Here is a 27,170-nt window from a genome sequence, read left to right as displayed (position 1 = left end):
TTGCTTCTCTTTCTCTTTTGTTTTCCCCCCCCAAAAAATCAACTTGAAACACACACAAACACCAGGCACGGCCCGTCCGTGGATTTAGAGAGGAAAAGAACGTCTGGAATTTTGTAACATTGAACAGAAGCTGTTTCTTGCTCAGGAGAAGCCATTAAAAATCCCCACAACTTGGTATAAAAATTCCCCAAACTTGGTACAAAAATCCTCAAAACTTGGCATAAAACTCCCCGCAATTTAGTATAAAAATCATCAAAACTTGGTACAAAACCCCCTTAAAATTGGTGTTAAAACCCCCACAATTTGGTATAAAAATTCCCACAACTTGGCATAAAAATCCCCAAAACTTGGCATAGAAATCCCCACAACTTTGAATAAATCCCCCCACAGTTTGATATAAAAATCCCCACAACTTGGCATAAAAATCCCCAAAACTTGGCATAGAAATCCCCACCAATTTGAATAAAATTCCCCACAATTTGTTATAAAAATCCCCAAACTTGGAACAAAAATCTCCAGAACTTGGCATAAAAATCCCCAAAACTTGGTATAAAAACCCCCACAACCTTGAATAAAAATCCCCACAATTCGGCACAAAAATTCCCAAAACTTGGTATAAAAATCCCCAAAACTTGGCATAGAAATCTCTGAATCTTGGCATATAAATGCCCCCAATTTGGCATAAAAATCCCCAAAACTTAGTATAAAAATCCCCAAAACTTGGCATAGAAATCTCTGAATCTTGGCATATAAATGCCCCCAATTTGGCATAAAAATCCCCAAAACTTAGTATAAAAATCCCCAAAACTTGGCATTAAAATCCCCCAAATTTTGAATAAAAATTGCCACAACTTGGAATAAAAATCCCCAAAACTTGATATAGAAATCCCCACGATTTGATATAAAAATCCCCCCAACTTGGCATAAAAATTCCCAAAACTTGGCATAAAATTCCCCCAAATTTGGCATCAAAATCCCCAAAACCTGGTATAAAACCGGTATAAAATTCCCCACCGACCCGGAACAAAACTTCCCAAAACTCGGTACTCAAAGTCGTTTTTATTGTGGAATTTTCACAGTGCAACAAATCCTGGATCCAAAATCAGCCGAAAACCGAGAGACAAAATCCCCAACACCAACGGGGGCGAAACATTCCCGGCTGGAATGGAGACAGCTCCGCGTGGGATTTGGGATTCCTCCTTTATCCCGTCCGAGCCACGCCCGGGGTTAATCCCTTTCCAAACATGTCTGGAGTGGAGTTAATTATCCATAAAATTGCCAGGAATATTCTCGGCCTGAGCTGTTCTTTGACGCCTCCGAGGAAATTCAAGGGGAGAGAGAGCTCGGGTTCCTACAGATCTATCCCAAAAATCTTCCTTTCCCCCCCCCTGGATCCCAAAGGATAATTTTTAATTCCACCAAATATTCAGCCCTAATCCCCGATTTGGAAAGTTTTGAGCATTTCGGCGGCGGATTCTGGTTGTTTAGAGGGGAAAACCGCCTCAATTCCAGGTGGGAGCTGCAATCCGGGGAGGAAGGCAGGAAAAAGGGGATGAGCCCTTCCCTGGATTTGGGGTTGTTTTTTTAACTTCATGATCCCTGCCTTGTTCCGTGATTTTTTTTTTTTTTTTTTTTTTTTTTTGGGGGGGGGGGGGGGGGGGAGGGGGGAGGAGTTCTCTGGGCATTCCAAAGCCGTGGGATTGGGAGAAAGGGCAGGAATTCAGGTGAAGGCACAACTACAATCCTGCTGGAAGCCATTCCCGACGGGAATTCCCTGCTGTTAGTAGAGGACAACGCGTTAGCGGGAGGGGCGGCTGGAAGGAATTCCTGACAAAAGCTCTGCAGGGGGTTCAAAACAACAACAACAACAAAAAAAAAGGCTTGGAAAAACCTCTGGATGCGAGGGGGAAAAAAAAATCTCCTGGATCGGGATTTTCACCTCTACTTCTGCCACAGGCCGGGCTGCTCCAGCTGCTGCTCCATGGGAGGGAATTTCTCGGGAAGGGAGCGCTGCTCCGGCTCGGGGCAGGGAGCCGGGATGGGCACCGGGATCTCCTGGCATTCCTGCTTTTCCTGGGAGCACGGGGTGGGCACCGGGATCTCCTGGCATTCCTGCTTTTCCTGGGGGCACGGGGTGGGCACCGGGATCTCCTGGCATTCCTGCTTTTCCTGGGAGCACGGGGTAGGGTCAGGGAGTGGCGCTGGGATCGGGACAGGGGTTTCCTTGCATTCCTGTTTTTCTGGGATGGACACCGGGATTTCCTTGCACTGCTGCTTCTCCTGGGAGCACGGGACGGGGTCAGGGAGTGGATCAGGGATGGACACCGGGATTTCCTTGCATTCCTGGTTTTCTGGGATAGACACCGGGATTTCCTTGCATTCCTGGCTTTCTGGGATGGACACCGGCATTTCCTTGCACTGCTGGTTCTCCTGGGCGCACGGGACGGGGTCAGGGAGTGGATCAGGGACGGACACCGGGATTTCCTTGCATTCCTGGCTTTCTGGGATGGACACCGGGATTTCCTTGCACTGCTGGTTCTCCTGGGCGCACGGGACGGGGTCAGGGAGTGGATCAGGGATGGACACCGGGATTTCCTTGCATTCCTGGCTTTCTGGGATGGACACCGGGATTTCCTTGCATTCCTGGCTTTCTGGGATGGACACCGGGATTTCCTTGCACTGCTGCTTCTCCTGGGCGCACGCCGCACCCTCGGAGCAGGGAACGGGAACGGGAACAGCCACCGGAACCGGGATCTCCTTGGCCTCCTGCTCCTCCAGCGCTCCCGGGGTGGGTTCCGGGCAGGATTTCCCTTCCAGGCTCGGAGCAGGCTCGGGGCACGGCGCGGCTGGGAATGTCGGGGGCAGCTCGGTTTGCTGCTGCTGCTGCTGCTGCTCCTGGGGCGGGCACTGGGGCACCGCAACCACCGGCGCTTCCCCTTTTCCCGGTTCCACGCCCGGAGCTGGCACTGGAATCACTTTTTCCGGGCATTTTGCCACGGCTGGGAGCGGCTCGGGGCAAGGGGCGGACACCTGGATTTCGGGATGCTGCGGCGGGCACGGGACGGGCTCCGGGCTCTGTTTTGGGAGGGTTTTGCCCAGGCCAGGGGGCAGCGTGAGCTCCTGCTTGATTTGCATCTGGTTCAGAGACATCTCTGCAGGAGAACGGGATCACCTGGAAGAGAAGTGGGAATTCCTTGTGTTAACGAAGGAGCTGCGGCGATATGAGGGTGGCACGAATATATATTTAAAAAAAAAAAGTATTAAAAGAAAAAAAAAAAGCCGAGTTTTCCTCCATTGCCCTGGGCTTCCCGAGGTTTTCCCAGAAGGAATTGTGATTTATTCCTCCTTTTCCATCCTCTCTTTCAGCTCTGATCTCGTCCCTCCACTTCACAGCTCTTCCTCCTGCTCTTCCCAAAGTCCCAAATCCCTTTTATTTCTGTCCTGGGGAGTTGCAGACAGGAGCTCGCAAAGCACCGAAAGCCCAAAATAACATCGCCAAAAAGCAGCCTAAAACCAAACATTTCAGGGCGTTTGCTGTGCCAGGAAGAAAAAGAAGAATATAAATGTGGGAGCAGCGGGATGTTTCAGATTGATAAACCCGAAAACATTCCCGCGGCTTTGCCCCCGGATTTCCAGCTTTTCCTGGGAATTTGGGACGCCGGGGGAGGTTTCTCGAGGCTCCGGCGAGCTGAGGGTTAAATTCACAGGAGACAACTCCTCCCCTGGCGCCGCTTTCACTCCGACTCCGGTGACAACGCCAAGGATTTCGGTCCTTGGGGGGAATTATCGGGGTGAAGCGTCCCCGAGTTTGGGGATTGTCACCTCCGTCACCCCCTGAGTCAGCGCCGATTCCTCCTCCCGGGGCCACCGCGCTCCCCGACACTTCGGGAACAGTTCCGCGGCTCACCGGGATTTCGGGAATTCCTGCGCCGCCGCTTTTATTTTGAAATCCAAGGGCGGGAATGAAAGGTGAGAATTCCAGGAGTGGGGCTGGAAGGGGCGTTTTGAACTCCTCCCCCGGCAGAGAGAGGGGGAAATTCCTTCTCCCTTCCCTGGGTGCTTCCTAGCTCCTCAAAGCCAATTCCCTCCTCCCTTCCTCACCCTCCGGATCGGGATCACTCCTCTCTGCCCGTTTTTCTCTTTTTCTTTTTTTTTTACATCTTATAAGACCGTAATTAATTAATTAATTAATATCTTGCTCCTGACATGGATGAGGCGGCACATTGGGGATATTTTAATCTCTTGGCTCCCTGCAGCCCCCTCCTGCTCCCAAATCTGCCTTTTCCCAAGGAATTCCTGGCTGGAACGGGAGTTTTAACAATATTTGTTGGTTATAAAACAGCAGAATCACAGGAAAAAACGATTTGGCGGCAGAGGATTTGGTGTCCTTCCCTGGAGGCAGGAAATTCGTCCCCAAACCAACGGAATTCCATCTGATCCGGAATCCCATCTGATCCGTGCCTCAGGAAGGGTCTAATTTAGGACTTAATTGCCCTCAGATTTAGACTCGGTCTTAATTTGCCTTCCAGAGCCATTTCCGGGCTGCCCCAACGCCCACAAATTCCCTCCTTTCCAAGAACCCTCTGGGTATCCCAAGGCACCAAATCCAACCCTCCCTGAAAGGCTGCGCCCACAGCGGAGCCGAGGAGCAGAACCCCAAACATCCCCCAAAAATCTCGGGATTCTCAGTCCCAACCCTCCCCAAGGAGCCTCAGGATTCCCAATCCCAAAGCTCCCCGAGGAATCTCTGGATTCTGAATCCCAAACCTCCCCAAAAATCTTGGGGTTCTTAATCCCAAAATACTCCCCAAGGAACCTCAGGATTCCCAAAGCCAAAGCTCCCCGAGGAATCCCAGGGTTCTCCATCCCAAAGCTCCCCGAGGAATCCCAGGGTTCCCAATCCCAAAGCTCCCTGAGGAATCCCAGGGTTATGAATCCTAAATCTCCCTGAGGAATCCCAGGGTTCTCCATCCCAAAGCTCCCTGAGGAATCCCAGGGTTCTGAATCCCAAAGCTCCCTGAGGAATCCCAGGGTTCTCCATCCCAAAGCTCCCCGAGGAACCCCAGGGTTCTCCATCCCAAAGCTCCCTGAGGAATCCCAGGGTTCTGAATCCTAAATCTCCCTGAGGAATCCCAGGGTTCCCAATCCCAAAGCTCCCTGAGGAATCCCAGGGTTATGAATCCTAAATCTCCCTGAGGAATCCCAGGGTTCTCCATCCCAAAGCTCCCTGAGGAATCCCAGGGTTCCCAATCCCAAAGCTCCCCGAGGAATCCCCGCATTCCCAGACTCACCCAGCCGGTGCCGAGGGAGCAGCGGGAGCCGAGTGGATGCTGGAGCCGGCAGATTTGGGAACTTTTATAGGGTTTCAAAGCCCTGCCTTCTGGGAATGAGTCCTCCTGGCTGATGAGCTCATTCTTTCACAACCGCTCCTGCCCGGCCGGGTTTTACACGTAGGCACTTTGCAGAGAGGATTCCGAGTTTATTCCCCTGCCTAATCCCATTGAACCATGGAATTTCTCTGGGAATAAAGGTCAGACCCTCAGCTTCATGGATTTGTTGAAGACCCCGTTGAGGTTTGGGGGCTTGGTGCGGTTTGGTCCCACCTCAACCCATCCAGGAGTCATTCCACAGCTAAAAACCCCCCCGGTGTCTGTAATTCCTGGGATTTATTGGGAATTTGGGAGAGCGATAATTTGTGCTTCTCTCCCCTGCTCTTCATCAATGAATCCTCTGAAGCGGCTTTATTGGGATTATAAAAACCAGGGATGGGTTTTCCTGGGAAGAACTTCATGGATTTCCTTCAACTTTCAGTTCAGTTTGGAATCACTGGGAGGAATTTCCTGGAAGTTCCAGGAATTTCCTCCTGGGAAGGGTGGTCAGGGGCTGCCCAGGGAGATCTGGAGTTGCCATCCCTGGAGGTGTCCGAGGAATTCCTGGACACTCCTCAGGGCTCTGGGCTGGCTGGACAGGTGTTGATCCATCAGAAGTTGGACTTGATGATCTTGGAGGGCTTTTCCGACCTCGAGAATCCTGGAATTCTCTGGAAAAGTCTCATTGTCCACAGGGATTCAGCTCCCACCCACCCAAATGTGATGGAGCAGGGAACTGAGTTTATCTCCAGGGATTTTTAACGCTATCCAAGATTTTTCCCACCCAAGTGGAATTTGGGAACCGGCCCCACGGAGTTCCAGAATGGAGTCTAAAAAGGTGTTCCGAGCTAGATGTGAAACAAAGGGAACTCCACGTGCGCAGTGCATTCCCTAAGGAATATTCCGGGGAAAAATCCCCACATTTATGGAGTGAAAACCCCTGAGAAAATCCAATCCCAATCCCTCAAATCTCCAGGAGCCATCAGGACACGGAGCTGTGAGGGGAAGACGATTTCCCTCCCTGGAGACGCCGTGTCCCACCCAGACAGGAATTTCGTCACCTTTGGTGGTGCCGGGCCTCTCCCGGGCCCCTCTCCGAGGCTTTTCCGGAGCTTTTATCAGACCGAGATCCCGATGCAATCACTTCCAACAAGCTGAGCTGGTCCCACGTCACCTCCCGCAATTCCTGGGCAGCAGCACATGGGAGCTGCTGCTCCCGGTGAGGAGCAGCTTCCTCCCTCCATGATCCTTTGGCAGCACAAGGCCGGGATGCCCGGAATTCCGGAATTTTCTCCCAGAGCGGCACCATCCGTGCAATTCCCGTTTTCCCCCTGGGTCCTGCCTTGCTGTTTCCTTCTGGGATAGGCTCGGTTTTAGTCTCCAGCTTTGGGAATACCCCAGCCCAAGCCCAAATCCTGACTCAGGCCTTCCTGGCTGCTCCGCTGGTGCCAATTCCAGCGGGAGCCACGCTGGAGGCTGGAATTAGGGCACTTCCCAGACCTGCCCGGCTGCTTTCGAGGCAGCCTCGTGGTTGTCGGGGCACGGGAACCGAGATAAGCTCCTGCAATTCTGCCCTTCCCACAGGGAGATGCAGGGAAGGAGATCAAAGGCCTTAAAAATTTGGGGTTCAGCATTGCCACATCCCTGGAGGTGTCCGAGGAAAGGCTGGATGGGGCTGGGAGCAACCTGGGATAGTGGGAATTGTCCCTGGCTGTGGCAAGGGGTTGGAATGGGATGGCCTTGAAGGTCCTTTCCAACCCAAACCTTTCCATGATTCTCTGATTTTCTCTGATTCTCTGATTCTCTTATTCCATGATTTTATGTTTCTATTACTCCACGATTCCCCGATCATCTGGCTCTATTATTCCATCATTTTGTGGTTCCGTGATCCTCTGATTCCATGATCTTATGACTCCATGACACCATGATTCTCTGATTTCATGATTCCACGATTCTCTGATTCTACTGTTCCATGATTTTATGATTCCGTGATCCTCTGATTCCCTGATTTTATGATTCCATCATTCCCTATGATTCCACAATTCTCTGATTCTATCGTTCCATGATTTTATCATTCTGTGATCCTCTAATTCCATGATTTTCCAATTCTCTGTGATTCCATGATTCTCCAAACCCACAATTTTACCCTTCCCTGATCCCGGTTTTTGGCCCGGCGAGGCTGGAGCAGCCGAGTTTGGGAGCGGACAGGGAGTTTCATCACCTCCAACCTTCCACCCGAATTTCTGTACAACGTTCCCAAGGGAATTCTCCTCCCCAGGTCGGAGCTTGGTGCTCTCCATCCCTCAGAGCCCCGGACAGGGACAGGACACCTCCACGGGCTTGGGACGTTTCTATTTCAGCAACTCCGGAGGATTTCTGGAATATTTCGGTGCCAGATTTAAACCCTGGACTTGCAACGTCCAGGGATTAAAGACAAACACTTCCCACAGCTGGGAGGGAGAGACGTAAACCTAATCCTAAACCTAATCCTAAACATAATTCTAAACATAATCCTAAACCTAAACCTAATCCTAAACCCTGTCTGGAGATCAGGAGGTGCAGCCTGACCTTCAACTGGTTTGGATCCAGTCTGGAAACGCTCTGGAGGTCACTGGGCAGCAACCTCAGCACAAAAATGATGGATATTCCTTAATTCCTGACCTTAAAGTGACGGATATTGCCCAAACAGGCTCCGGAGTCAGCCCCTGGAAAGGGAGGGAATGCTTTTCCCGGAGGAGAGGTGGAATTGCTTTTCCCATCCCCGGGAATTGCACAAAATCTATTTTTAGCGGCGCGGTGAAATCCGCCGGAGCGAGACCTTTGGGAGAACGACGGGAGAAACGTGAGGGAACGGAGGGAACGTGGAGCTCCCAGTCCATCCCAAATCCCACTAATTCCAGGGTTCGCGACACCACAGGGAAGAAAATTGCCGGCCCAAGCCCAGCATTCCTGGATGGGAATTGCTGCTCCAGGTCCCACAAATCCCGAGCTTATCAGGGACCTTCCGGATAAGGTGGCGTGGCAGATTCCCAGCAGTTATTCCAGCAGCTCCAGTCGGGAGCGGGCAGCTTGAGCTGGGATATCATGGAGGTGTCTCCGTGTCTCCGAGGATCCTGGAGCTTTTTGCTTCGTTTTCCAAAACCAAAAAAAGATCAGATTTTTGGGAAGCGAGGAGCCCTCACCTCAGGACTCCATGGATGCTCCTTGAGGTTTTTGCCACCCAGGGTTTGGGGATTTTTGTGCAGGGATCGGATTTTTTTGGGAGTGAGGACGCTTCCCTCAGGACCCCGTGGATTCTCCCTGATTTTTCCCCGCAGGATCCAGGACCTTTGTGCACACAGGGAAGGCTCCGCGGGAACTTTTACCCCGCTGGATTTCAGGCCCCGCCGTGACTCAGGAGTGCCCGAACCGGCCCAGCCTCGCCCGGGGCTCTCAGGAGGGTTTGGTCCCCGCCCATCTCGTTCCCCACGATTGTGTCCCTCACCGCTCTGGGCTGGACATCGGCGTGAACTCATCTCACGAGACAAAGGCTTAATTAGCACCTGCTGGATGGCTTAATTAGCACGTACAGGATCTCCCAGTATCGGTCTGGGGCAGATTTGGAGACTCTCAGGGCTTTTGTGGCTTCCCTGGAAGTGTCCAAGGCCAGGCTGGACCAGGCTTGGAGCGACCTGGGATGGGAGAACGTGTCCCTGCACATGGACTGGAACTGGATGAGCTTTAAGGTCCCTTCCAGCCCAAACCATTCCAGGGTTCCAAACCATTCCACGATTCCAAACCATTCCAGGATTCCGGGCACGGGCCAGGGAGGGGAGGGCAGGGACCAAAGGAAACGTGAGAGGACGAGCAAGGACCCGGCCAGGAGCGGCTCAGACGCTCCGATTTGTAATTAAAGAGCTGCAAACGAGCTGCAGACAAGAAAACTTCTCTCATTATGAGTCCAGCCAGGAGCAAATTCCCGATTTGGGCGATTTTACAGCGCTCAGGGCAAAATGAGAATGCAACTCCTCAGCCGGGTCCCTCTTGCTTCACCCTAAAAGGGTTTTATTGCTTAATTAACTCTTGGTTTCTCTAATTAGGAGCTCTTTGTTCTGGGCCAGGCTCGGGGGAGGTTAAGTCTGGCTTTAGGGTCAGAATAACCCCGGTGACTTCTCAAAGCTCAGCTTTTTGTGGCGTTTCAGCGCCATTTTCCCTCCCCCCCAACGCCCCATCCATCAGCTCCAGGAATGCCCTGGTGTTTTTCCCTGATTTTAGATGGGAAAACTCCCCATTTTTAAGGATTTTCTGTGTTGGCCACACCCGAAACATGGAATTTTGGTGTTACCCAGGTGTTTTCCAGATGTTCTGCTCAACCTCCATGGCTTCAATCCTGCCCGGAACAACCACAAAAATAAAGCAGGCAGCAAATCCTCGTAAAAAAATTCCAATTCAGGGCCTGAACCCACTTTTTCGGGAGCAAAAAACCCCACTTTGGTCCAAATCCAAGAGGCTCCCTGGCAACCTCCCTGCGGCACCAGGAGCACCAGGCAGCTGATACTCCAAAAAAAGGGATTTTATCCTTTTCCAAGAGGTCAGGGAAGGCTGAACCGTGGCTCTGTGTCCCAATTCCTCCCTGGGTGACCCCAAGGCTGCTCCACTTTTCCAACAGGTCCTGGAAAAACCTGGGAAAGGCTGAACTCCAATGAGGTCATTCCCGAGCTCCGGAGGGGGAATGAAGCAATTGGGGATTGGATTCTTTGATGGGACGGCCGCTGGAAAAGTTGTGGGGTTTGAGTGAGGCAATCAGAGCCCTGCAGGAGAAATTAGGGATAAATTTAGGCTGGGAATTAGCAGAGGTTTGTAAGGAGCAGAGAAGAAATTAGGACTAAATTTAGGCTGGGAATCAGCAGAGGTTTGTAAGGAGCAGAGAAGAAATTAGGACTAAATTTAGGCTGGGAATCAGCAGAGGATTTCAAGGAGCAGAGAAGAAATCGGGAATTAGTTTAGGCCAGGAATCAGGAGGAGATTTTCAAGGAGCAGCACAGGAGTTCTCAGGAACAATCTGGGAAATCCGAAAATGGGGCACAAACCATGGAGAAAGCTTTGGGATGAGTTTGGGGGATTTATGGGGGAGGTTTTATAGCAGAGTCCCAGACCTGACTCAGCCCCGAGCGTCTCCTGGGAGCCGGGAAGCTCAGCCAGGGACGGGAGTTTTATAGGAATCGGCTGGATCCTGGGAAGCTCAGGAACCATGGAATTATGGAATGGGTGGGGTTGGAAGGAATCTTAAAAATCATCTCATTCCAACCCCTGCCATGGGACACCTTCCGCTGTCCCAGGCTGCTCCAGCCCGGCCTTGGACATTCCCAGGGGTGGGGAATCCATGGAATAACCGGGGCCAGGCCCTCCCCACCCTCACAGGGAACAATCCCTTCCCAAAATCCCACCCCAATTCCCCCTCTGTCACTCTGACCCCATTCCCTGCGGTTCCTGAGGAAAAGTCCCTCTCCAGCTTCCCCGGAGCCCCTGCAGATCCCGGGAGAGCCTCTGGGATCTGAACATTCCCAGCTTTTCCAGCAGCGGGAGCAGGAGGCTGAGCAGGGGGGTGGCGGATCCCTCCCCGATCTCCTGGGAATGCTCTTCCTGATGGCCCCAGGACCCCCCCAGGCCTGGGACAGGTCTGGGACAGGTTTTGCCCCCCGGGATCCCCGGCTCCTTCTCCAGGGAGCTGATTCCCAGCAGGACACCCCAGTCCGCGCTGGTGCCTCGGGTTCCTCCCGGATCCAGCGGCGAAAAAGGGGCTGGGCTGAGGCAAATCCAAAATTTAAACTATTCCTGGAGAGAGAGAGAGGGAGAGGGGGAGGATCCAAAGGGATTTTCCAGAGGCAGGAGCGGCTTGTGCGGGCCAATGCTGCGCTCTGGTGGCTGGGGACGCTCGGGCTCCTTGGGGACACTCGGCTCGTGTTCCCTCGTGGAAAAGGGACATTGAGGGGCTGGAGCTGGAGCTGGGAGCGGGGCTGGAGCAGCAGGAGAAGGGAATGGAAAACCCTGAGGGCGCTGGGGGGGCTCATCCCAGAGAAAAGGGGGATCCAGCGGGAATTTGGGGCTCTTCCAGGGGGGATTTGGGATCTGATCGCAGGGAACGGGGCCAGCACAAGAGGGAACGGCCTCGAGCTGTGCCAGGGGAGGCTCAGGGTGGATATTTGGGAAAATCCCTCCTGGAAAGGGCGGCCAGGCCTTGGGAGGGGCTGTCCAGGGAGGGTTGGAGTGGCCATCCCTGGAGGTGTCCGAGGGATCCCTGGAGGTGTCCGAGGGATCCCGGGATGTTGGTTTGGGTGTCCAGGTGGGGACCAGGCACAGCTTGGACTCGCTGATCCTGGAGGGCTTTTCCAGCCTCAGGGATCCTGGAATTCCACCCTTTTTAACACACCTGACTCCACCTGGAAGCCGCCGCCAGGTGAAGGTGGAGGAAAGGAGCTTAAGCAGAGCCCTGGCACGGAGGAGATGAAGGAGGGAGGTCAAAAAAAAAAACCCCGGAGGAGGAGCCGGGTGGGACCTTGGGGCTCCTCCACGTTGCCTTTAATGAATCAGCATCGAGAAGGAGCCGAGGTTCTGGAGGATGAGCCAAGGCCCCAGGAATGCAGAGCTCCCTCCCTGCTCCAAAAAAAAATAGAAACTCGGCAGCAGAACAGAAGGAGAGAGAAGATAAAAAAGGTGAATTTTCAAGGTGGGATCCGGGGCGTTGGAGTGATGTAAAATCATCCCCACTCCGTGAATTCCTCCCTGGGGAGCTCCTTCGGAGGCCTGGCTGCCTTTTCCAGGTGGAAATTCCTGCTGGTGTCCAGACCTGGATAAAAGTAATAGAAATAATGTATGAATAGTAATATAAAATAATAATATAAAATAATAATACAAAATAATAATATAAAACAATAGTATAAAACAATAATATAAAATAATAAGATAAAATAATAGTATAAAACAATAATATAAAATAATATTATAAAATAATAATATAAAACAATAATATAAAAATATTATAAAATAATAATATAAAACAATAATATAAAATAATAATATAAAACAATAATATAAAATAACAATATAAAACAATAATATAAAATAATATTATAAAATAATAATATAAAACAATAATATAAAATAATAATATAAAGTAATAATATAAAACAATAATATAAAAACAATAATATAAAATAACAATATAAAATAATATAAAGTAATTATATAAAATAATATTATAAATCAATAAAATAAAACAATAATATAAATCAATAATATAAAATAATAATATAAAACAATAATATAAAATAACAATATAAAATAATAATATAAAACAATAATATAAAATAATAGACATCTATTTCTATAAAAATTCATAAAACCAATATTTATTTATAATTTCTGTTCCCATAAATATGAAACATGAGCTGCTTGTTTTGGTCAAAGGGAGGTTCACACCTCCAACATTTGGAGCTGAAAACCACGCAGGAATCGTGGCTTCGCATCAAAGGAATGATTCCCGTGGGAGAGGAGCCACAACAAAGCCCCGTTCTTGTGGTTCAGGTGGAGCTGAGCAGGAAAAGTCTGGATTCATTCCTGGATTTGTTCCTGATGGAGAATTCCATAATTAAAGGAGCATTTCGCCCTCTCTGCTTCTTCCCCCATGTGGGGCACAGTTACCCGGGGGCTCCCAAACTTCCTGATTCATTTTCGTGGCCGAATTCTTCGGGGCCCTTTCTCCCGGCCACAAAAACCACCCGGGCGGGGCCGTTTCTGCCGCTTCACAAGAAACCACATTTTTTAATTAAAAAAAATTCCAATACTCAGGCCCTGCCCCCCTCCCTGTGGGTTTGGGCTCCGTGTTGGTGTCACCACGGCTGGGCATTATTTTGTCCTGGTCCCTCTGAGCTCTGCTGGAGCCAGCAGGGACAAATTGTCCCTTTTTGGGGTCATTTTGTGTCAAAATGAACCCATCAAAGCTCTGAGCAGGTTTTGAGTGACTTAAAATAATTCCTGGTTTTAGAGGTTTTTTATGTGTGTGAGATAAGAACTGAATGACTGGGGAAGTCACACGGGGCTGGAGGAAGTTTATCAGCTCCGGAGCTTTTTGTCACCTCTGGCTCTGGGTGTCCCCACGAGGATCCCGAGGCTGTCACCTGCCCCCGGAGCAGCGGGAATGTGGCACCCGGTGACTCTCAGGTGACCGGGAGAGGTGAGGCACAGCCAGCTTGGGTGGCAGCCCTTGCACAACCAGCTCAGCTGCCACCCAAAAATAAACTTCCTCCGAAAACCACGTGGGACTTTCTCGGTGATTCAACTCCTTATCTCACACAGGTTCAAATAAATCCTCATAAAACCCAGAGATGAATTTTTTAAGTCACTCAAAACCTGCTCGGAGCTTTGATGGGTTCATTTTGACGCAAAATGACCCCAAAAAGGGACAATTTGTCCCTGCTGGCTCCAGCAGAGCTCAGAGGGACCAGGACAAAATAATGCCCAGCCGTGGTGACACCAACACGGAGCCCAAACCCACAGGGAGGGGGGCAGGGCCTGAGTATTGGAATTTTTTTTAATTAAAAAATGTGGTTTCTTGTGAAGCGGCAGAAATGGCCCCGCCCGGGTGGTTTTTGTGGCCGGGAGAAAGGGCCCCGAAGAATTCGGCCACGGAGATGAATCAGGAAGTTTGGGAGCCCCCGGGTAACTGTGCCCCACATGGGGGAAGAAGCAGAGAGGGCGAAATGCTCCTTTAATTATGGAATTCTCCATCAGGAATGAGTCCAGGAACGAATCCAGACCCTTCCTGCTCAGCGCTGTGGGATGATTTCTTCCTGCTGATCTCAAGGAGAGCTGAGAGGGACCAGGACAAAACAACGTCCGGCCCTGGTGACATCAACACCGAGCTGGAACCTCAGGGAGGGCAGAGAATTTGAGGTTTTTAATTAAAAAATGAAGATTTTGCTGGCTAACGACATATCCAAGGGGGGATTTGTTCTCCTGTTTTCCCTCAGTGGAACCAAATCCCTGCCCAAAACCTGCCCAAACACCCCCAAAATCCGGGCATTGTGGGGTGGGTGAGAGGCAACCATGGAGCTGGAGAAGCCCATGGAAAACCTGTCCCAAATCCAACAGAGCCATAAATTATTGGGACAACCCCATCCCGTTCCCAAGGAGAGATCCAGGGTGGCTTTGGCAAAAATGCCAGCTCATTTTGGGCTGGGATTGGTGGTTTCCAGGACGAACATTCCCTGCACAGGGATGGTGGGAGGGACTTTTCCATCAGGAACTGCAGCGGCGGGAAAAGGGGAGAACGAGTTAAAAATGAAAGAGGGGAAATTTAGGTTGGATTTGGGAAGGAATCGTTCCCCGTGAGACCTCCAGGGATGGGAAAACCCCTGGAAAGCCATTCCTACACATCCAGGGCTTCACTCCCCAAACACAGCCCGAGGCTGGGGCTGCCGCTCCGAATGCCATCGAGGCTTCCCGTGCCAGGCGGGATTATCCCGAGGTAATTACGCGCTCTGGGAAGCTGACATGGAACCACTCATTGTCGGGGATGAGTCGGCGGCTCCGACTCACTCCAGGAGGGCCGGGAGTTAATGGGGCCCTGGCAGCTCCCAGGCACCTCCGGCGGCCCTATAAAAGCTCTCCCGGAGCTGGGACGCGCTGGTCACCTCTGGAAGTTCTTCCCACCCCTAGGAGCTGGGTGAGTCCAGTTCCTGAGCCTCTGGAGATGCTGGGATGGGGAATTAGGAGGGAATTCTTTATTCTGAGAGTGGGGATGGGCTGGATTGGGTTGCTGAGGGAAGATTCCCTATACTGGGGAGTGTCCAAGGTCATCTTGGACAGGGTTTGGAAGTGGGACTTGGGTTTGGTGAGATCCGGGGTGGCTTTGGAAAAAATGCCAGCTCGTTTTGGGGTGGGATTGGTGGTTTCCAAGGAGAATATTCCCTGCAAGAAGGGAGCCTGGAAAGGGACTTTCCATCAGTGACTGGAGTGACAGGAGAAGGGGGAATGGGTTCAGAGTGAAAGTGGGGAAATTTGGCTGGGATTTGGGAAGGAATCGTTCCCTGTGAGCGTGGGGAGGCCCTGGCCCAGGTTATTCCATGGATTCCCCATCCCTGGGAATGTCCAAGGCCGGGCTGGAGCCACCTGGGACAGCAGAAGGTGTCCCATGGCAGGGGTTGAGTTGATCTTTAATGTCCCTTCCAACCCAAATCGCTCTGGGATTCCGTGATTACCAAATTCAGATTCATTCCCGATTTTTCCGTATAAAAACTGATTATTTGGGAGAGGTTTCTCAAACCGATGGGTTGGAACTGGGAGGGGACTCTCGGTGTTCGCTGCTGAGTATCTGAATCCCCGATTCGCTGCTGAAAAAGGGGAATTTGGGAGCGAGAGAAGTTTGTTTTAATTCATTCATTCATTAAATTCATTCATTAATTAGGGGGTTTTGCATTAATTTGGGGGCTGTTTGATTTGGGGAGTGCCCACACAGCTCTGCTGTGTGGGGCCACACAATCCCAGCAGAGCTGGGAGCAGCCTGGTGCCGTTGTGGTCTCAATCCCCTTTAATTAACTTTGCTTTGTTAACGAGCTTGAACTTGGGGGGCGGGAGCTGGGAACCCCTGCCCTGGGTGGCCTTGGCCTCTCCAGCTGTGGCAGAGGTGGCCAGAGGTTCAGAGCTCCTTGGGGCTGGGATTTCTCCTCAAAGCATCACGGGGAGGCCACAAGAAGAGAGAAGGGAGGGATGGGGGATTGGATTTAAGGATGGAAAGCAGCTCCAGGATCAGTTTGAGATCCCAAATCAGCTCCCTGTGGAGCTCCAGGGACGGGGAGGGGGTCACAGTCTGTGACAGGGGACCATGAGGGCTTCGAGAAGATATTGAGTGCCTTCAAGTCAGATCTTCAGCGATGTCCTCGTCACTCTGGTGGGACATTCAGTGCTGGGTGTCCCCAGGTGTCCCCAGTTTGGATTCGGGCCGTGGTTCAGAGTTAAAAACGAGCAGTTGGGTCCCTCAGGTGGTGCTGGGGCTGTGTTGGGACGGTGGCACAGCTGGGACGTGTCCCCGAGGTGTGGGCACTGCGAGGAACTCGCCTGTCCAGGCCTCCTCAGGTGTCACTGAATGGGTTGGGTTGGGAGGGTCCTTAAAATTCACCTCATTCCAACCCCGCTTGTGTCATTCCTGTCCTGCCCAAGTGTCCCCACGATGTCCCCAAGACCTCCCACCTGTGCTGGGACCATGGCACAGCTGGGACGTGTCCCTGAGGTTTGGGGGACCAGAGGCTTCCTCAGGTGTCACCGAATGGGTTGGGTTGGGAGGGACCTCAAAGTCCACCTCATTCCAACCCCGTCCGTGTCCTTCCAGTCCTGCCGAGTGTCCCCAAGATGTCCTGCTACCTCCAGCAGCACCTCCCTCCGCTCTACCAGCACCCCGCGGCGCTGTCCCCTGGCGTCCCCTTCCCGGCTCAGCAGTGGCACTCCACCACCTGCATCCCCCAGGCCGTGCTCGGCCACGTCCCCCTGCAGCGGGCGATGTCCTCCAGCGTGTGCCACCAGCAAAGCGTCACCCAGGCCGTGCCCCAGCAGCTCTGCGGACCCCTCTGTGTGCCCCAGCGCCTCCTGCAGCAGCAGATTGTCCCCAGGCGTGTGACAACGTGCGTGCCACCGCAGCAGCACGCGACCAGCGGCGCCGGTGTCACCCGGTGCGTGCCACACCAGGCGAGGGTGACCCAGTGCGTGCCACAGCAGCTGCAGGTGCCGCAGCAGTGCCCGCCCGTCCTCCAGCAGCAGAAGATTGTCCCCAGGTGCGTGACGACGTGCGTGCCACAGCAGCGCGTGACGGGCGGCGCGGGTGTCACCGGTGTCACCCAGTGCGTGCCACAGCAGCTGCGGGTGCCCCAGCCCGAGTGCGTCCCCCAGCAGAAGGTTGTCCCCAGGTGTGTCACCACCTGCGTGCCGCGGCCGCCGTATGCCACCAAAGGCATCCCGCAGCAGCAGAGCGCCACCAGGTGCGTCCCCCAGCAGCGTGTGAGCACCTTCTGTCCCCAGGAGGGTGTCCCCAGGTGTGTCACCACCTGTGTCCCCCAGCAGCGCGCAGCCCAGTGCGTCTCCTACCAGTGGGTGACAGCGCCTGTCCCCCAGCAGCAGCAGCAGAGCGTCACCCCCTGCGTGCCCCCGCAGTGGCACAGCAGGTGTGTCACCAAGTGTGTCCCGCAGCAGTGTGACACCGGCGGGGCCAGCATTTGTGTCCCGCAGCAGCAGAGCGGGGAGGTTTGTGCCACCCAGCAGAGCGCCACCAAGGTTGTCCCTCAGCAAAATGTCACCAAGTGCATCCCTCAGCAGAGTGCCAGCAAGTGTGTCCCTCAGCAAAATGTCACCAAGTGCATCCCTCAGCAGAGTGCCAGCAAGTGTGTCCCTCAGCAAAGTGCCACCAAGTGCATCCCTCAGCAGTGTGGGACAATCTGTGTCCCCCAGCAGTGTGCCACCAAGAGTGTCACTCAGCAGAGTGCCACCAAGGTTGTCCCTCAGCAAAGTGCCACCAAGTGTGTCCCTCAGCAGTATGGGACAGTTTGTGTCCCCCAGCAGTGTGTAACCAAGAGTGTCACCTATCAAAGTGCCACCAAGTGTGTCCCTCAGCAGTGTGGGACAACCTGTGTCCCCCAGCAGTGTGCCACCAAGTGTGTCTCCCAGCAGTATGGGACAGTTTGTGTCCCTCAGCAAAGTGCCACCAAGTGCGTCCCTCAGCAAAGTGCCACCAAGTGTGTCCCCCAGCAGTATGGGACAATCTGTGTCCCCCATCAAAGTGCCACCAAGTGCGTCCCTCAGCAAAGTGCCACCAAGTGCGTCCCCCAGCAGTGTGGGACCCAGAGTGTCACCCATCAAAGTGCCACCAAGTGTGTCCCCCAGCAGTGTGGTGGAGTGAAGATCTCCAGCCACTCCAAGAAATACTGCTCGGCTCCCAAGTGGCCCTGGTGACAGGGAGCAGGACGAGGACAATCCCTGGGAAATCGGGATTTGGGATCTTTATCTCCTCCCGTCGCTCCCATCGGCGTTATCCCGGTTTCCCAGCGTTTCTCTCCCTTTCCGTGGTGACATTCTGGGTGCCTCTGGTTCTTTCCTTGATCTGCCGCAAGGCGTTGGTGGGATGGGATGAAATTCCCACCGAATTCCAAGAAATCCTGATTTTAAGCAATAAAAATCATATTAAACGAAGGAATAGAAAGGTCTGAGGAGTCCAGATCTCCACAGCTTCGGGAGGACTGCTCCAGATCCCAGCTCCACGTTTCTTCCTGGAATTGGGAGGGAATGTTCCGGTTAAGTTGGATTCCACAAGGCTCGGAGCTTTCCAGAACATCCGGGGTTGGACTCGGAAGCCAAATGTGAATTTCTGAAGGAAATGGGATAAAATTCCCTCAGAATCCCAGGATGGGCGAGGTCAGGAGGGACCAGGGTGGGTCCAAATTCCCTGTTCCAGCAGGGTGATCCCGGAGCATGGGATGGTTCTGGAATATCCCCAGAGAGGGAGACTCCAGACCTTTTCCAGTGCACAGAGAGGGAATTCCTCAAATTCAGGTGGAAAAGGACCATCCCAGCCCAGGAGAGCCCTTTCCCTTTGGAATGTGGCCAGAATTCCCGTTTTTTGACTCCAGCAGAATCCCCAAGCAGGAATTTCCCAAGAATTCCCCAAGAATTCCCGGCGGGACAAAGCTGAAACATTCCACGCCAATGTTTTATCCCTTAATCAAGATAAAAACCACAACTTGAAAGGAAAACTCTTCGAAATAACACTGAAAGCTGTAGCAGGATTATTTTATAAATGTTTCCTTATAAAGGTAATTAATCAATTAAATTCTTTACGCTGAAGATGTGCATTGAAAGCAAACTTTATGTACAGAAATATATGAATACTTTAAATAGATATAAACTTAAATAAACATTCTTGTCTGACCTCTGATTAAAATCTTGGTTTTCTGCCTCTTGGTGGTTTTTTAATTGAATTTTTATTCAATATTAATTGAATATCGTTATAAATCGTGTTATTATTATTATCAGAAATGTTTAATACTATTATAAATATTTCTTTAATATGAAATATTAAACATGGACTATTTATTTAACATTAAATATTTCTTTAATAATAAAAATTCATTTAATAAGAAATATTTCTTTAATAATAAGTATTTATTTAGTAAGAAATATTTCTTTAACATGAAATGTTAAATACGGAATATTTCTTTAAGAATAAATATTTCTTTAAGAATAAATATATTTCTAATATTAAATATTTATTTAATGAGAAATATTTATTTAATATGGAATCCTTATTTAAGAATAAATATTTATTTAATAAGAAATATTTATTTAATATGGAATCCTTATTTAAGAATAAATATTTATTTAATAAGAAATATTTATTTCATGAGAAATATTTATTTAATATGGAATCTTTATTTAATAAGAAATATTTAATATTAAATATTTAATATTAAATATTTCTTCAATAGTAATATTTCTTTAATAATAAATATTTATTTAATAATAAATATTTATTTAATGTGAAACATTAAATATGGAATGTTTATTTAATAAGAAATATTTATTTAATATTAAATATTTATTTAATAAGAAATATTTATTTAATATTTAATATTAAACATTTCTTCAATAATAAATATTTCTTTAATAATAAATATTTCTTTAACGTGAAATACTAAATACGGAATATTTATTTAATAAGAAATATTTATTAAATATTAAATATTTCTTTATTAAATCCAGTGAAATCCGGGCTGGAAAAAGCAGCGGATGAGCCCCATCATTAGGAAAAGGAGCAGGAGCTCACCCCGAGGAGCTCGGGAGGTGACCACGGGTGGTGCCCGCGGGGACAGGAGGGTGTGCCCGGGCTGGGGACGCTGTCCCGCATCTTGTCCTGCCCCTCCCTGGCTCGGTGACCTCCAGGTGCCACCTGCAGTTGTCCAAGAGCTCCTGGAAGTGTTGGGAGATCCCGGGGGTTGCCTTCTCCTGGGAGTTTGGGGGTTTTTTCCAGCAGGGAATGTGCTGCTCCGGCCGCCCCCCGAGCCAGGGATGGTGCCATGACCCAACCCTCCGGATCCCCCCGAAACTGAGGGATGAAATCATGGAATGGTTTAGGTTGGAGGGATGTCAAAATCATCCCATTCCATGGGCAGGGACATTCCCACTGTCCCAGGCTGCTCCAGCCCGGCCTTGGACATTCCCAGGGGTGGGGAATCCATGGAATAACCCAGGCCAGGGCCTCCCCACCCACACAGGGAACAATTCCATCCCAAAATCCCACCCAAATTCCCCCTCTGTCACTCTGACCCCATTCCCTGTGTCCTGTCCTGAGGAAAAGTCCCTCTCCAGCTTCCCTGGAACCCCAGCAGATCCTGGGAAGGGCTCTGAGGTCTCCACAGGCTGAACATTCCCAACGTTCCCGGCCCCTCCATCACCTTTGGAGGAGTTGTCCCATCCCGGGGTGGCCTTGTGGCTTTTCCCATGGAATCATCTGGAAAAATCCTCCCGGGGGGCTGGATCCCAGGTTTTGGGGTCACCGGGATTTGGGGATGTTTTGGAGGGGGCTGTGCTGGAGCCTGGCCCTGGCTCTGACTCAGTTGTGCCTCAGTTTCCTCAGTGTTTAATTGGGAATAATGACCCCCCCCCCGCAATGTCCCAGGAGCCTCCGGGAGATGAAAGGGCCTCGCAAATGTTAATTAAGGGCATTTGGATGCTAATTAAGGACATTTTTAATGCTAGGTCATGGTGTTAATGCTCTGCTCGCCCAAACTGGGCACACACAACCGGGAATTAGCAGCTCTTGGAGGCTCCTTGATCCCGAGCTTCCCAAGGAATTGGGATCATGGAGCCCATAAAACCGGGATTAATCCATGCTCCGACGCCTGTTTATTCCTGGGATTTTAGGTCAGGGAATTCAGCATTAAAAAGTTTGTTGTTGTTCAGGGGAGGGAAACTCCATAAAAGTGAGAGGAATCCAGGTTGGAGTCGGGATTTGTCTTCAGGGTTCCTCCCTTCAGCCCTTGGAATGTTGGGATCAACCTGGAAAAGAGGCACCGTGTCCCTGTAATTTCCTATGGAGCTGGGAAATTAAATGGAAGTCACGGGGATGCCTCCAGGCTTCTGGGAAAGGAGAAAATAACACTGGAAATTCAGTTCGTGGGCCGTAATTTGGAGCTCGATATTCCAAATATCCCAGTATTCCAATACTCCAATATTCCAATATCCAAATATTCAAATATCCAAATGTTCCAGTATACAAATAATCCAATATTCCAATACTCAAATATCCCAATATTCCAATATTCCAATATTCAAATATTCCAATAATCCAATATCCAACTATCCAAATATTCCAATACTCAAATATCCCAATATTCCAATATCCAAATATTCCAATATTCCATATATTCCAATATTCCAATACTCAAATATTCCAATATCCCAATACTCCAATATCCAGATATTCCAATATTCCAATACTCAAATATCCTGATATTCCAATATTCAAATATCCAAATATTCCAATATTCCAATACTCCAATATCCCAATATTCCAATATTCCAAAATTCCAATATTCCAAAAATCCAATATTCCAATACTCAAATATCCAAATATTCCAATATTCCAATACTCCAATATCCAAATATTCCGATCATGGAATTCTTGACGTTAAAAAAATCCTTCAAAATGTGGAATCCAAGCGTAAATGTGGCACTGCCAAATCCACCAAAAATCACCTAAAAACCATCCCGGTGTCCATTGGGAGCTGCCGGGGAAAGGATCCCAGCGGATCCTTCCTATGGATATGGGATTTTCCGCTCACTCCATCAAAAATTCACTTATTTCACCTCAGGGGAGGTTTGGGATTTTAGGGAAATTCTTCCCGCAGAGGGTGACCAGGGTCCCTATGGAATGGCCGCATTCCCAAGGCTCCAGAAGCGTTTTCCCAGGAACGGGGTGGGATTCTGGGAATTCTGTGCAGGGCCCGCAGTTGGATTCGATCCCTGCGTGCCCCTTCTGACGAGGATATTCCATGACATTCCCCTCTTTTCCAGGCACCTCACCCGAATCCCTGGAATCCAAAAGCGTCGGATTCAGATTAAAGGGACCATAAAAACCCAAGAATTCCAGGGACTAAGAAAATTCCAGGCTCTTCCTTCGTGCAGAAGTGACTCTCCCAAAACGCGTTCCCAGCCGCCATTCCCAACCCTGCCCCTGCTCATTTTCCCTGGGGTTTGTTTTTGTGGGATAAACAGGGAACAAAGGGAGTGACGGAGCAGGAAATGGGAATTTTGGGGTTGGCATGAGCCTGGTCCCTTCTCCTCTTTGTGGTGCCAGAAAAGCGTCACCTCTCGGGGCACGACCGGCCCCTTTGTGACTGGGAATTTTTGGGAGCTGTCCCAAAAGGGTTCCTGGCTCCTAATGATCGCTCTCTTCCCTGGATTCCCGGGAAGGAATCCGCGTGTCCCAGTAATTACGGGCTGCCCGGAGTCCTTCCTGGACGGCGTTTTCAAAGGGATTTCTGCCTGCAGCTCCCATGGGAATGAGGAATTCCTTGCTCATTCCCTTGGCTGGGCTCCACTGGGATTTTTTTTGGGGTGGAAAGGGCTGTTTTGGCTGGAATTTCATGGGGCGGGCACGGCAGATTTGGGATCCCTGAGGATCCTTGGGGTTTTTCTCTGGTCCAACCTCTGGGATCTGGAGCTCCCGGTGATCCAGGACATCCCTGGGAGCGCCGAGCCGCACGTGGCTGGGATTGGGATGCAATTAAAGCATCACCCAACCCAAACCCAACCTCCCCGATTCCCTGGGGCATTCCCGGGCTCCATAAAAGCCCGGCCATCCCGGGCCTTTCCCGGACACTTCTCTCCGGTTCTTCTCCCTCATGACCTGGGTAAGTCCGGCTTCCACAGGAGCTCCTGAAATTCCGATTTTAATCCCTCCAGCCTTTTGGGATGCACGGCTCTTCCGGCTGGAGTTGCGCTGAAGAAAAACAGGGAAGAAATTCCACGCGGATCGTGGAGGCAGGAGTGGGATTTGTGGGGTCTTTTCCTGTGTTCTCCGGTAGGATTTGGCTCCATAAAGGGCTGGATCCCGGCGGGGATCGGGTGTGAAGTTGGAAGAGCCGAGGCAGCTCCTCCAAAAGAAGTGAGGGAAAAAGAATTTGCTGCTGCTTTTCTGGAATTTTAAACAAAGGGATTTTTGTTCCGACCAGAGCCCAGAGCTGACGGAATTTCAGACGGGAAAATCAGGCCTCTCCAGCCAAGCCTGCACCTGTCAAACCCCCAATTCCTAAAACCTCCCGGCTAAACCCCCCTAAAAATGAGTGGGAGGCGCAAATAATCCCCCTAATTAAGAGATTTTTGTCTTAATGAGCTTCAGCTGTTGCGGTAATTGCTGCCATTGTTTTCCCGGCATTGTTTTTATTGGACAATGATTGGTTTGATTGTGGCGATAACGAATTGTCCTGGTTTGGGACACCCCGCGCGATGGGATTTGGGAAGATGAAACCCTAAATCCTGGAACGATCGGCATTAGGGGTGCTCAGAAAATGTAGGTTTATTTTTCACAGCTGTTGAATTTAACGCTTTACTCTCCAAAAAATACTGGAACCAAGCGATTTTTGGTCAAAATAATCCTGTTTAAACCTGGGGAAACTCCCTAAAACTGGCGTGTTTCTGGAGTTGGGACGGTTTTTCCTACAATTTCCAAGGAAAGGAGAGATTTTCAGAGGAGAAAATGGGGACCTGCTTGTGCCACCTGGTTCTTTTCGGGTCTCAGCCGGACTCCCCTTGGCGGAGGGCGGGGGTTCACCCTCGCGGGGGTTTTAGGAGAGGATTTTGGGGTCCCATAATAAAACCAGGGCCCTGGTGCGGCCCCAGGGGCTGCTTTATTGGGTGTAATTCTCCCCAAATCAGTGAAGCTGGAGCCATTCCCAACCCACCCGTGTCACCTGCTCCGGGTGACACCGTCCTGGCAGGAGGGCTGGGCTGAGGTCCCTTCCAACCCCGAATCTTCTGGGATTCCGGGATATTTAATCCCTTCATCAAGCTGAGATTTGACCTTGATTTTGCCTTCCTTCCCCCAGGTGTTTTGACTCGATGCTGCTGCGTTTCCCTAAAAAACCTGGGATTTGCTGTGACAGGGAGCCAGAGCTGCCCCTGCCCCATTCCAGGCCCCAAATCCCTGGGGGATCGGAGCTCGGATAGGTCACACCTGAGCTCCAGAGAGCCCCAAACCTCTCCTCACCCTCGGCGTGGCTTTGGGGCCGCACCCGGCTATTATTGGGTGGCCACACCCGTAATTTTGGCTCCTCTTTCATCTCGCAGGAGCTCAACTTGAAAGGGTGACCCAGGGAGGGCCCGGAGGTGCTCGGGGAGTCACGGAACAGCTCAGGAGGGGGAAGTGCCGAGGTCTGAAAGGTGGCACGAACCTCCTCAGCTGCAATTCCGGATTTTTTCAGCCTCTTGAGAGCAGAACCTGGAGCTGAGGACAGAACTTTCGGTCCCCTCCTAAACACACCCCGCTTCGAACCACTGACCGTGAGGAGAGCGGGGCGTGGGCGAGTTTTGATGCTGAATCACAAAAAATCCCGCAAATCGCTGCTTTTCTGCTCTCCCCCGCAGGTCTGAGGGCCCCGCTCCGCCATGCACTACCCCGGGGAGCGCTGCACCCCGCTGCTCCTGCCGGGCCCCAAATTCATCACCGAGACCCTCCCGCAGTGCCCGGCGCACGCCGAGGCCTTCGCCAACACCTGCCACCCCCTGAGCATCACCAAGAGCCCGGTGCCGCGCTGGCACAGCTGTCCCCAAGCGCTGCCCGCCGCCACCCAGGTGTCGCTGGTGCCGTGCCAGCCGCTGGTGCAGAAGTGCGTGCTGCTCTACCCGGAGCCCTGCGAGACCACGCGGCTGCTGCCGCGCCTGGAGCCCGTCCCGAGGGGCGCCGGCCTCACCCAGACGCTGCCGGCCTTCGAGAGGCCCCGCGGCGACAAGAAACGCGTGGCCAGGAGCCTCCCGCCCTGCGCCCCGCGCTGCCCCGAGCCGGGCCGGCTGCGCTTCCCCCCGTGCGGCATCCGCTCCTCGGCGTCCTGCCGGGGCGAGTGCCGCTCGCACAAGGTGGCCAAGTGCCCCTCGCGCTGCGCCGAGCTGCGCCCGCCGCCGGGGCTGACCAGCGGCTACTCGCTGCCCCTCCGCGGGGTCACCGAGTGTCCCCCGCAGCAGAGCTTCGGCCACTCCTTCCTGCAGGAGTACCTGGGCGGTGTCGCCCCGCACCGCTGCTCCAAGGGGTACCCGACGCAGGAATGCGTCACCGGCTACTCCTCGGAGCAGCGCCTGAGCACCGCCCGGAGCGGTGTGGCCGTCAAGGAGACCAGGGAGTGTCCCCCGCACAAACCGGTGGCCAAGGGCTCGCTGCTGCACGAGGGGACCAAGGCCAGGAGCTCCTCCGCGCAGCACCTGAGCAAGTCCCGCTGTCCCCACCTCCGCGCGTCCCCGCGCCCCTCCCGCCTGTCCTCGGCGGGGGCCAAGCGCTCCGGGCACTCCAAGAAAAGTCGCTGCGCTTCCAAGTGTCTCTGGTGAGGGAGGAGCAGGAGCCTGGAATCCCTCAGCAGATGGAGCTGCGGGCTCGGGGGGGTCCCCCCTCCATTCCCAGTCCTACCCCCCAAGCCTGGTTTTACCCCTTATCGTGCCCGTGTTAAGCTCACAGAGTGAATCCCCTGTTTTATTTGACCCCAAATTCGGATTTTCCAGCACCAGGAAGGTGTTGGGGAGAGGCTGAGGAGCTCTGAGCCACTTGGAACCTCCACCCAGCGCCTTCGTGACAACGTTTGCACCCTGTTTTTACTGTTGTGGGATCAATTCTACTCTGGTTGTGCCACTCACATTAAACTCAGGTTGCAGCTGATTCCTGCTCTCTGCCTGATTTATTTTCCGTCTTTTAAACTCTTTTAAATTCCTGCTTCTGGGAAAAAAAAAAAAAAAGTCCCTGTTGTCACACCACTCCTTTGCATAAAATAAGGGAAATAATCCCAATTTTAGGGCTGCGTTCACTACCACGGGTTTACTGTGGGAAGGGAATGCTGTTCCTCACAGGAATTTCTTCCCAGAATCCAACCTGGACTTCCCCCCGTCAATCTGAACCCGTTCCCCCTTTTCCTGGAATTCCAGACCCTTGGAAAAAGTCTCTCCCCATGTTCCCTGCGGCCCCTTCAGGCCCTGCAAGGCCACAGTGGGGTCAACCCAAAGCTTCTCCAGGCTGAACATTCCCAATTCCCTCAGCCTTTCCTCCCAGCAGGAGGAAAAAAAAAATGGGGGAGAGGGGATGGACCAGCAGGAAAAGGTTGAATTGTAAAAATCTGAGCTTCTGATTCCGTGGATTGGCTTCCGATAAGGGAGTTGTGCTGAGAGGACGAAATAAAAACCCGTTGTCCCAAAAAAGCTGTGGAATTGTGCCATAATTCCGCTCTCTCCACGTGAGGACGATCCTCGGCCTCTCCCGCTGCCCTTTCCCTGCCTCATCCAGAGGTTTTTCCCGGTGGGATTTGCCCCTGGTAAGGTCACGAGAGATGGAAAAGGCCACGGGGAACCCCAAAAGTGCCGCGGGGCGCTGCTGCCGCCTGGTGGCGACAGAGGAGAAGCGCGGCAGGAATTCCATCCTCATCCCATTCCCAAATTCCCATTCCCGATTCCCAAAGGAGTTCCCCGCTTCCAGAAATCAAACGGAAATTTTGCTGGATTCTCCTTCCTACGAGGAAAACTGGGAGGTTT

The 27,170-nt window shown here is 51.6% G+C and overlaps 3 protein-coding genes across 8 annotated transcripts; 2 read left to right on the top strand and 1 right to left on the bottom strand.

Moving 5' to 3' along the window:
* Positions 1–1,040: 1,040 nt before the first annotated feature.
* On the bottom strand, positions 1,041–5,389 carry LOC125318414 (keratinocyte proline-rich protein-like). Of its 2 annotated transcripts, XM_048289100.1 has the most exons (3): positions 5,292–5,389; positions 2,674–3,172; positions 1,041–2,523 (listed from the first exon to the last, which is right to left on the bottom strand). In XM_048289100.1, exons 2-3 carry the CDS (start codon positions 3,148–3,150, stop codon positions 1,942–1,944), a joined length of 1,059 nt encoding a protein of 352 aa, XP_048145057.1. In that variant the 5' UTR covers positions 3,151–3,172; positions 5,292–5,389; the 3' UTR covers positions 1,041–1,941. The 2 variants fall into 2 exon arrangements, with proteins under 2 accessions (XP_048145057.1, XP_048145056.1); XM_048289099.1 differs by having other exon boundaries at positions 1,041–3,172; positions 5,292–5,388.
* Positions 5,390–14,966: 9,577 nt separating this feature from the next.
* Positions 14,967–19,313, top strand: LOC125318417 (keratinocyte proline-rich protein-like). 4 transcript variants are annotated; one of them, XM_048289106.1, is made up of 3 exons: positions 14,967–15,072; positions 16,735–17,874; positions 18,118–19,313. In XM_048289106.1, the coding sequence occupies exons 2-3, from the start codon at positions 16,755–16,757 to the stop codon at positions 18,342–18,344; spliced, it is 1,347 nt and encodes a 448-aa protein (XP_048145063.1). In that variant the 5' UTR covers positions 14,967–15,072; positions 16,735–16,754; the 3' UTR covers positions 18,345–19,313. The 4 variants fall into 4 exon arrangements, with proteins under 4 accessions (XP_048145063.1, XP_048145062.1, XP_048145061.1 ...); XM_048289105.1 differs by having other exon boundaries at positions 14,983–15,072; positions 16,735–17,885; positions 18,048–19,313; XM_048289104.1 differs by having other exon boundaries at positions 14,986–15,072; positions 16,735–17,669; positions 17,724–19,313.
* Positions 19,314–23,197: 3,884 nt separating this feature from the next.
* LOC125318423 lies at positions 23,198–26,307 on the top strand. 2 transcript variants are annotated; one of them, XM_048289114.1, is made up of 2 exons: positions 23,198–23,299; positions 25,032–26,307. In XM_048289114.1, the coding sequence occupies exon 2, from the start codon at positions 25,053–25,055 to the stop codon at positions 25,980–25,982; it is 930 nt and encodes a 309-aa protein (XP_048145071.1). In that variant the 5' UTR covers positions 23,198–23,299; positions 25,032–25,052; the 3' UTR covers positions 25,983–26,307. The 2 variants fall into 2 exon arrangements, with proteins under 2 accessions (XP_048145071.1, XP_048145072.1); XM_048289115.1 differs by having other exon boundaries at positions 23,268–23,299; positions 24,494–26,307.
* Positions 26,308–27,170: the final 863 nt, after the last annotated feature.

This window comes from Corvus hawaiiensis, chromosome 29, assembly GCF_020740725.1.
Source record: "Corvus hawaiiensis isolate bCorHaw1 chromosome 29, bCorHaw1.pri.cur, whole genome shotgun sequence".
Lineage (NCBI taxonomy): Eukaryota > Metazoa > Chordata > Aves > Passeriformes > Corvidae > Corvus > Corvus hawaiiensis.
Note: the sequence above shows the minus strand (reverse complement) of the source record. Positions and strands in the feature narration are given on the sequence as shown.

Bases quoted from the DNA above. Each gene is read 5' to 3' on its own strand.
- LOC125318414 (XM_048289099.1), bottom strand. From the start codon at position 3,150: ATGTCTCTGAACCAGATGCAAATCAAGCAGGAGCTCACGCTGCCCCCT.
- LOC125318417 (XM_048289103.1), top strand. From the start codon at position 16,755: ATGTCCTGCTACCTCCAGCAGCACCTCCCTCCGCTCTACCAGCACCCC.
- LOC125318423 (XM_048289114.1), top strand. From the start codon at position 25,053: ATGCACTACCCCGGGGAGCGCTGCACCCCGCTGCTCCTGCCGGGCCCC.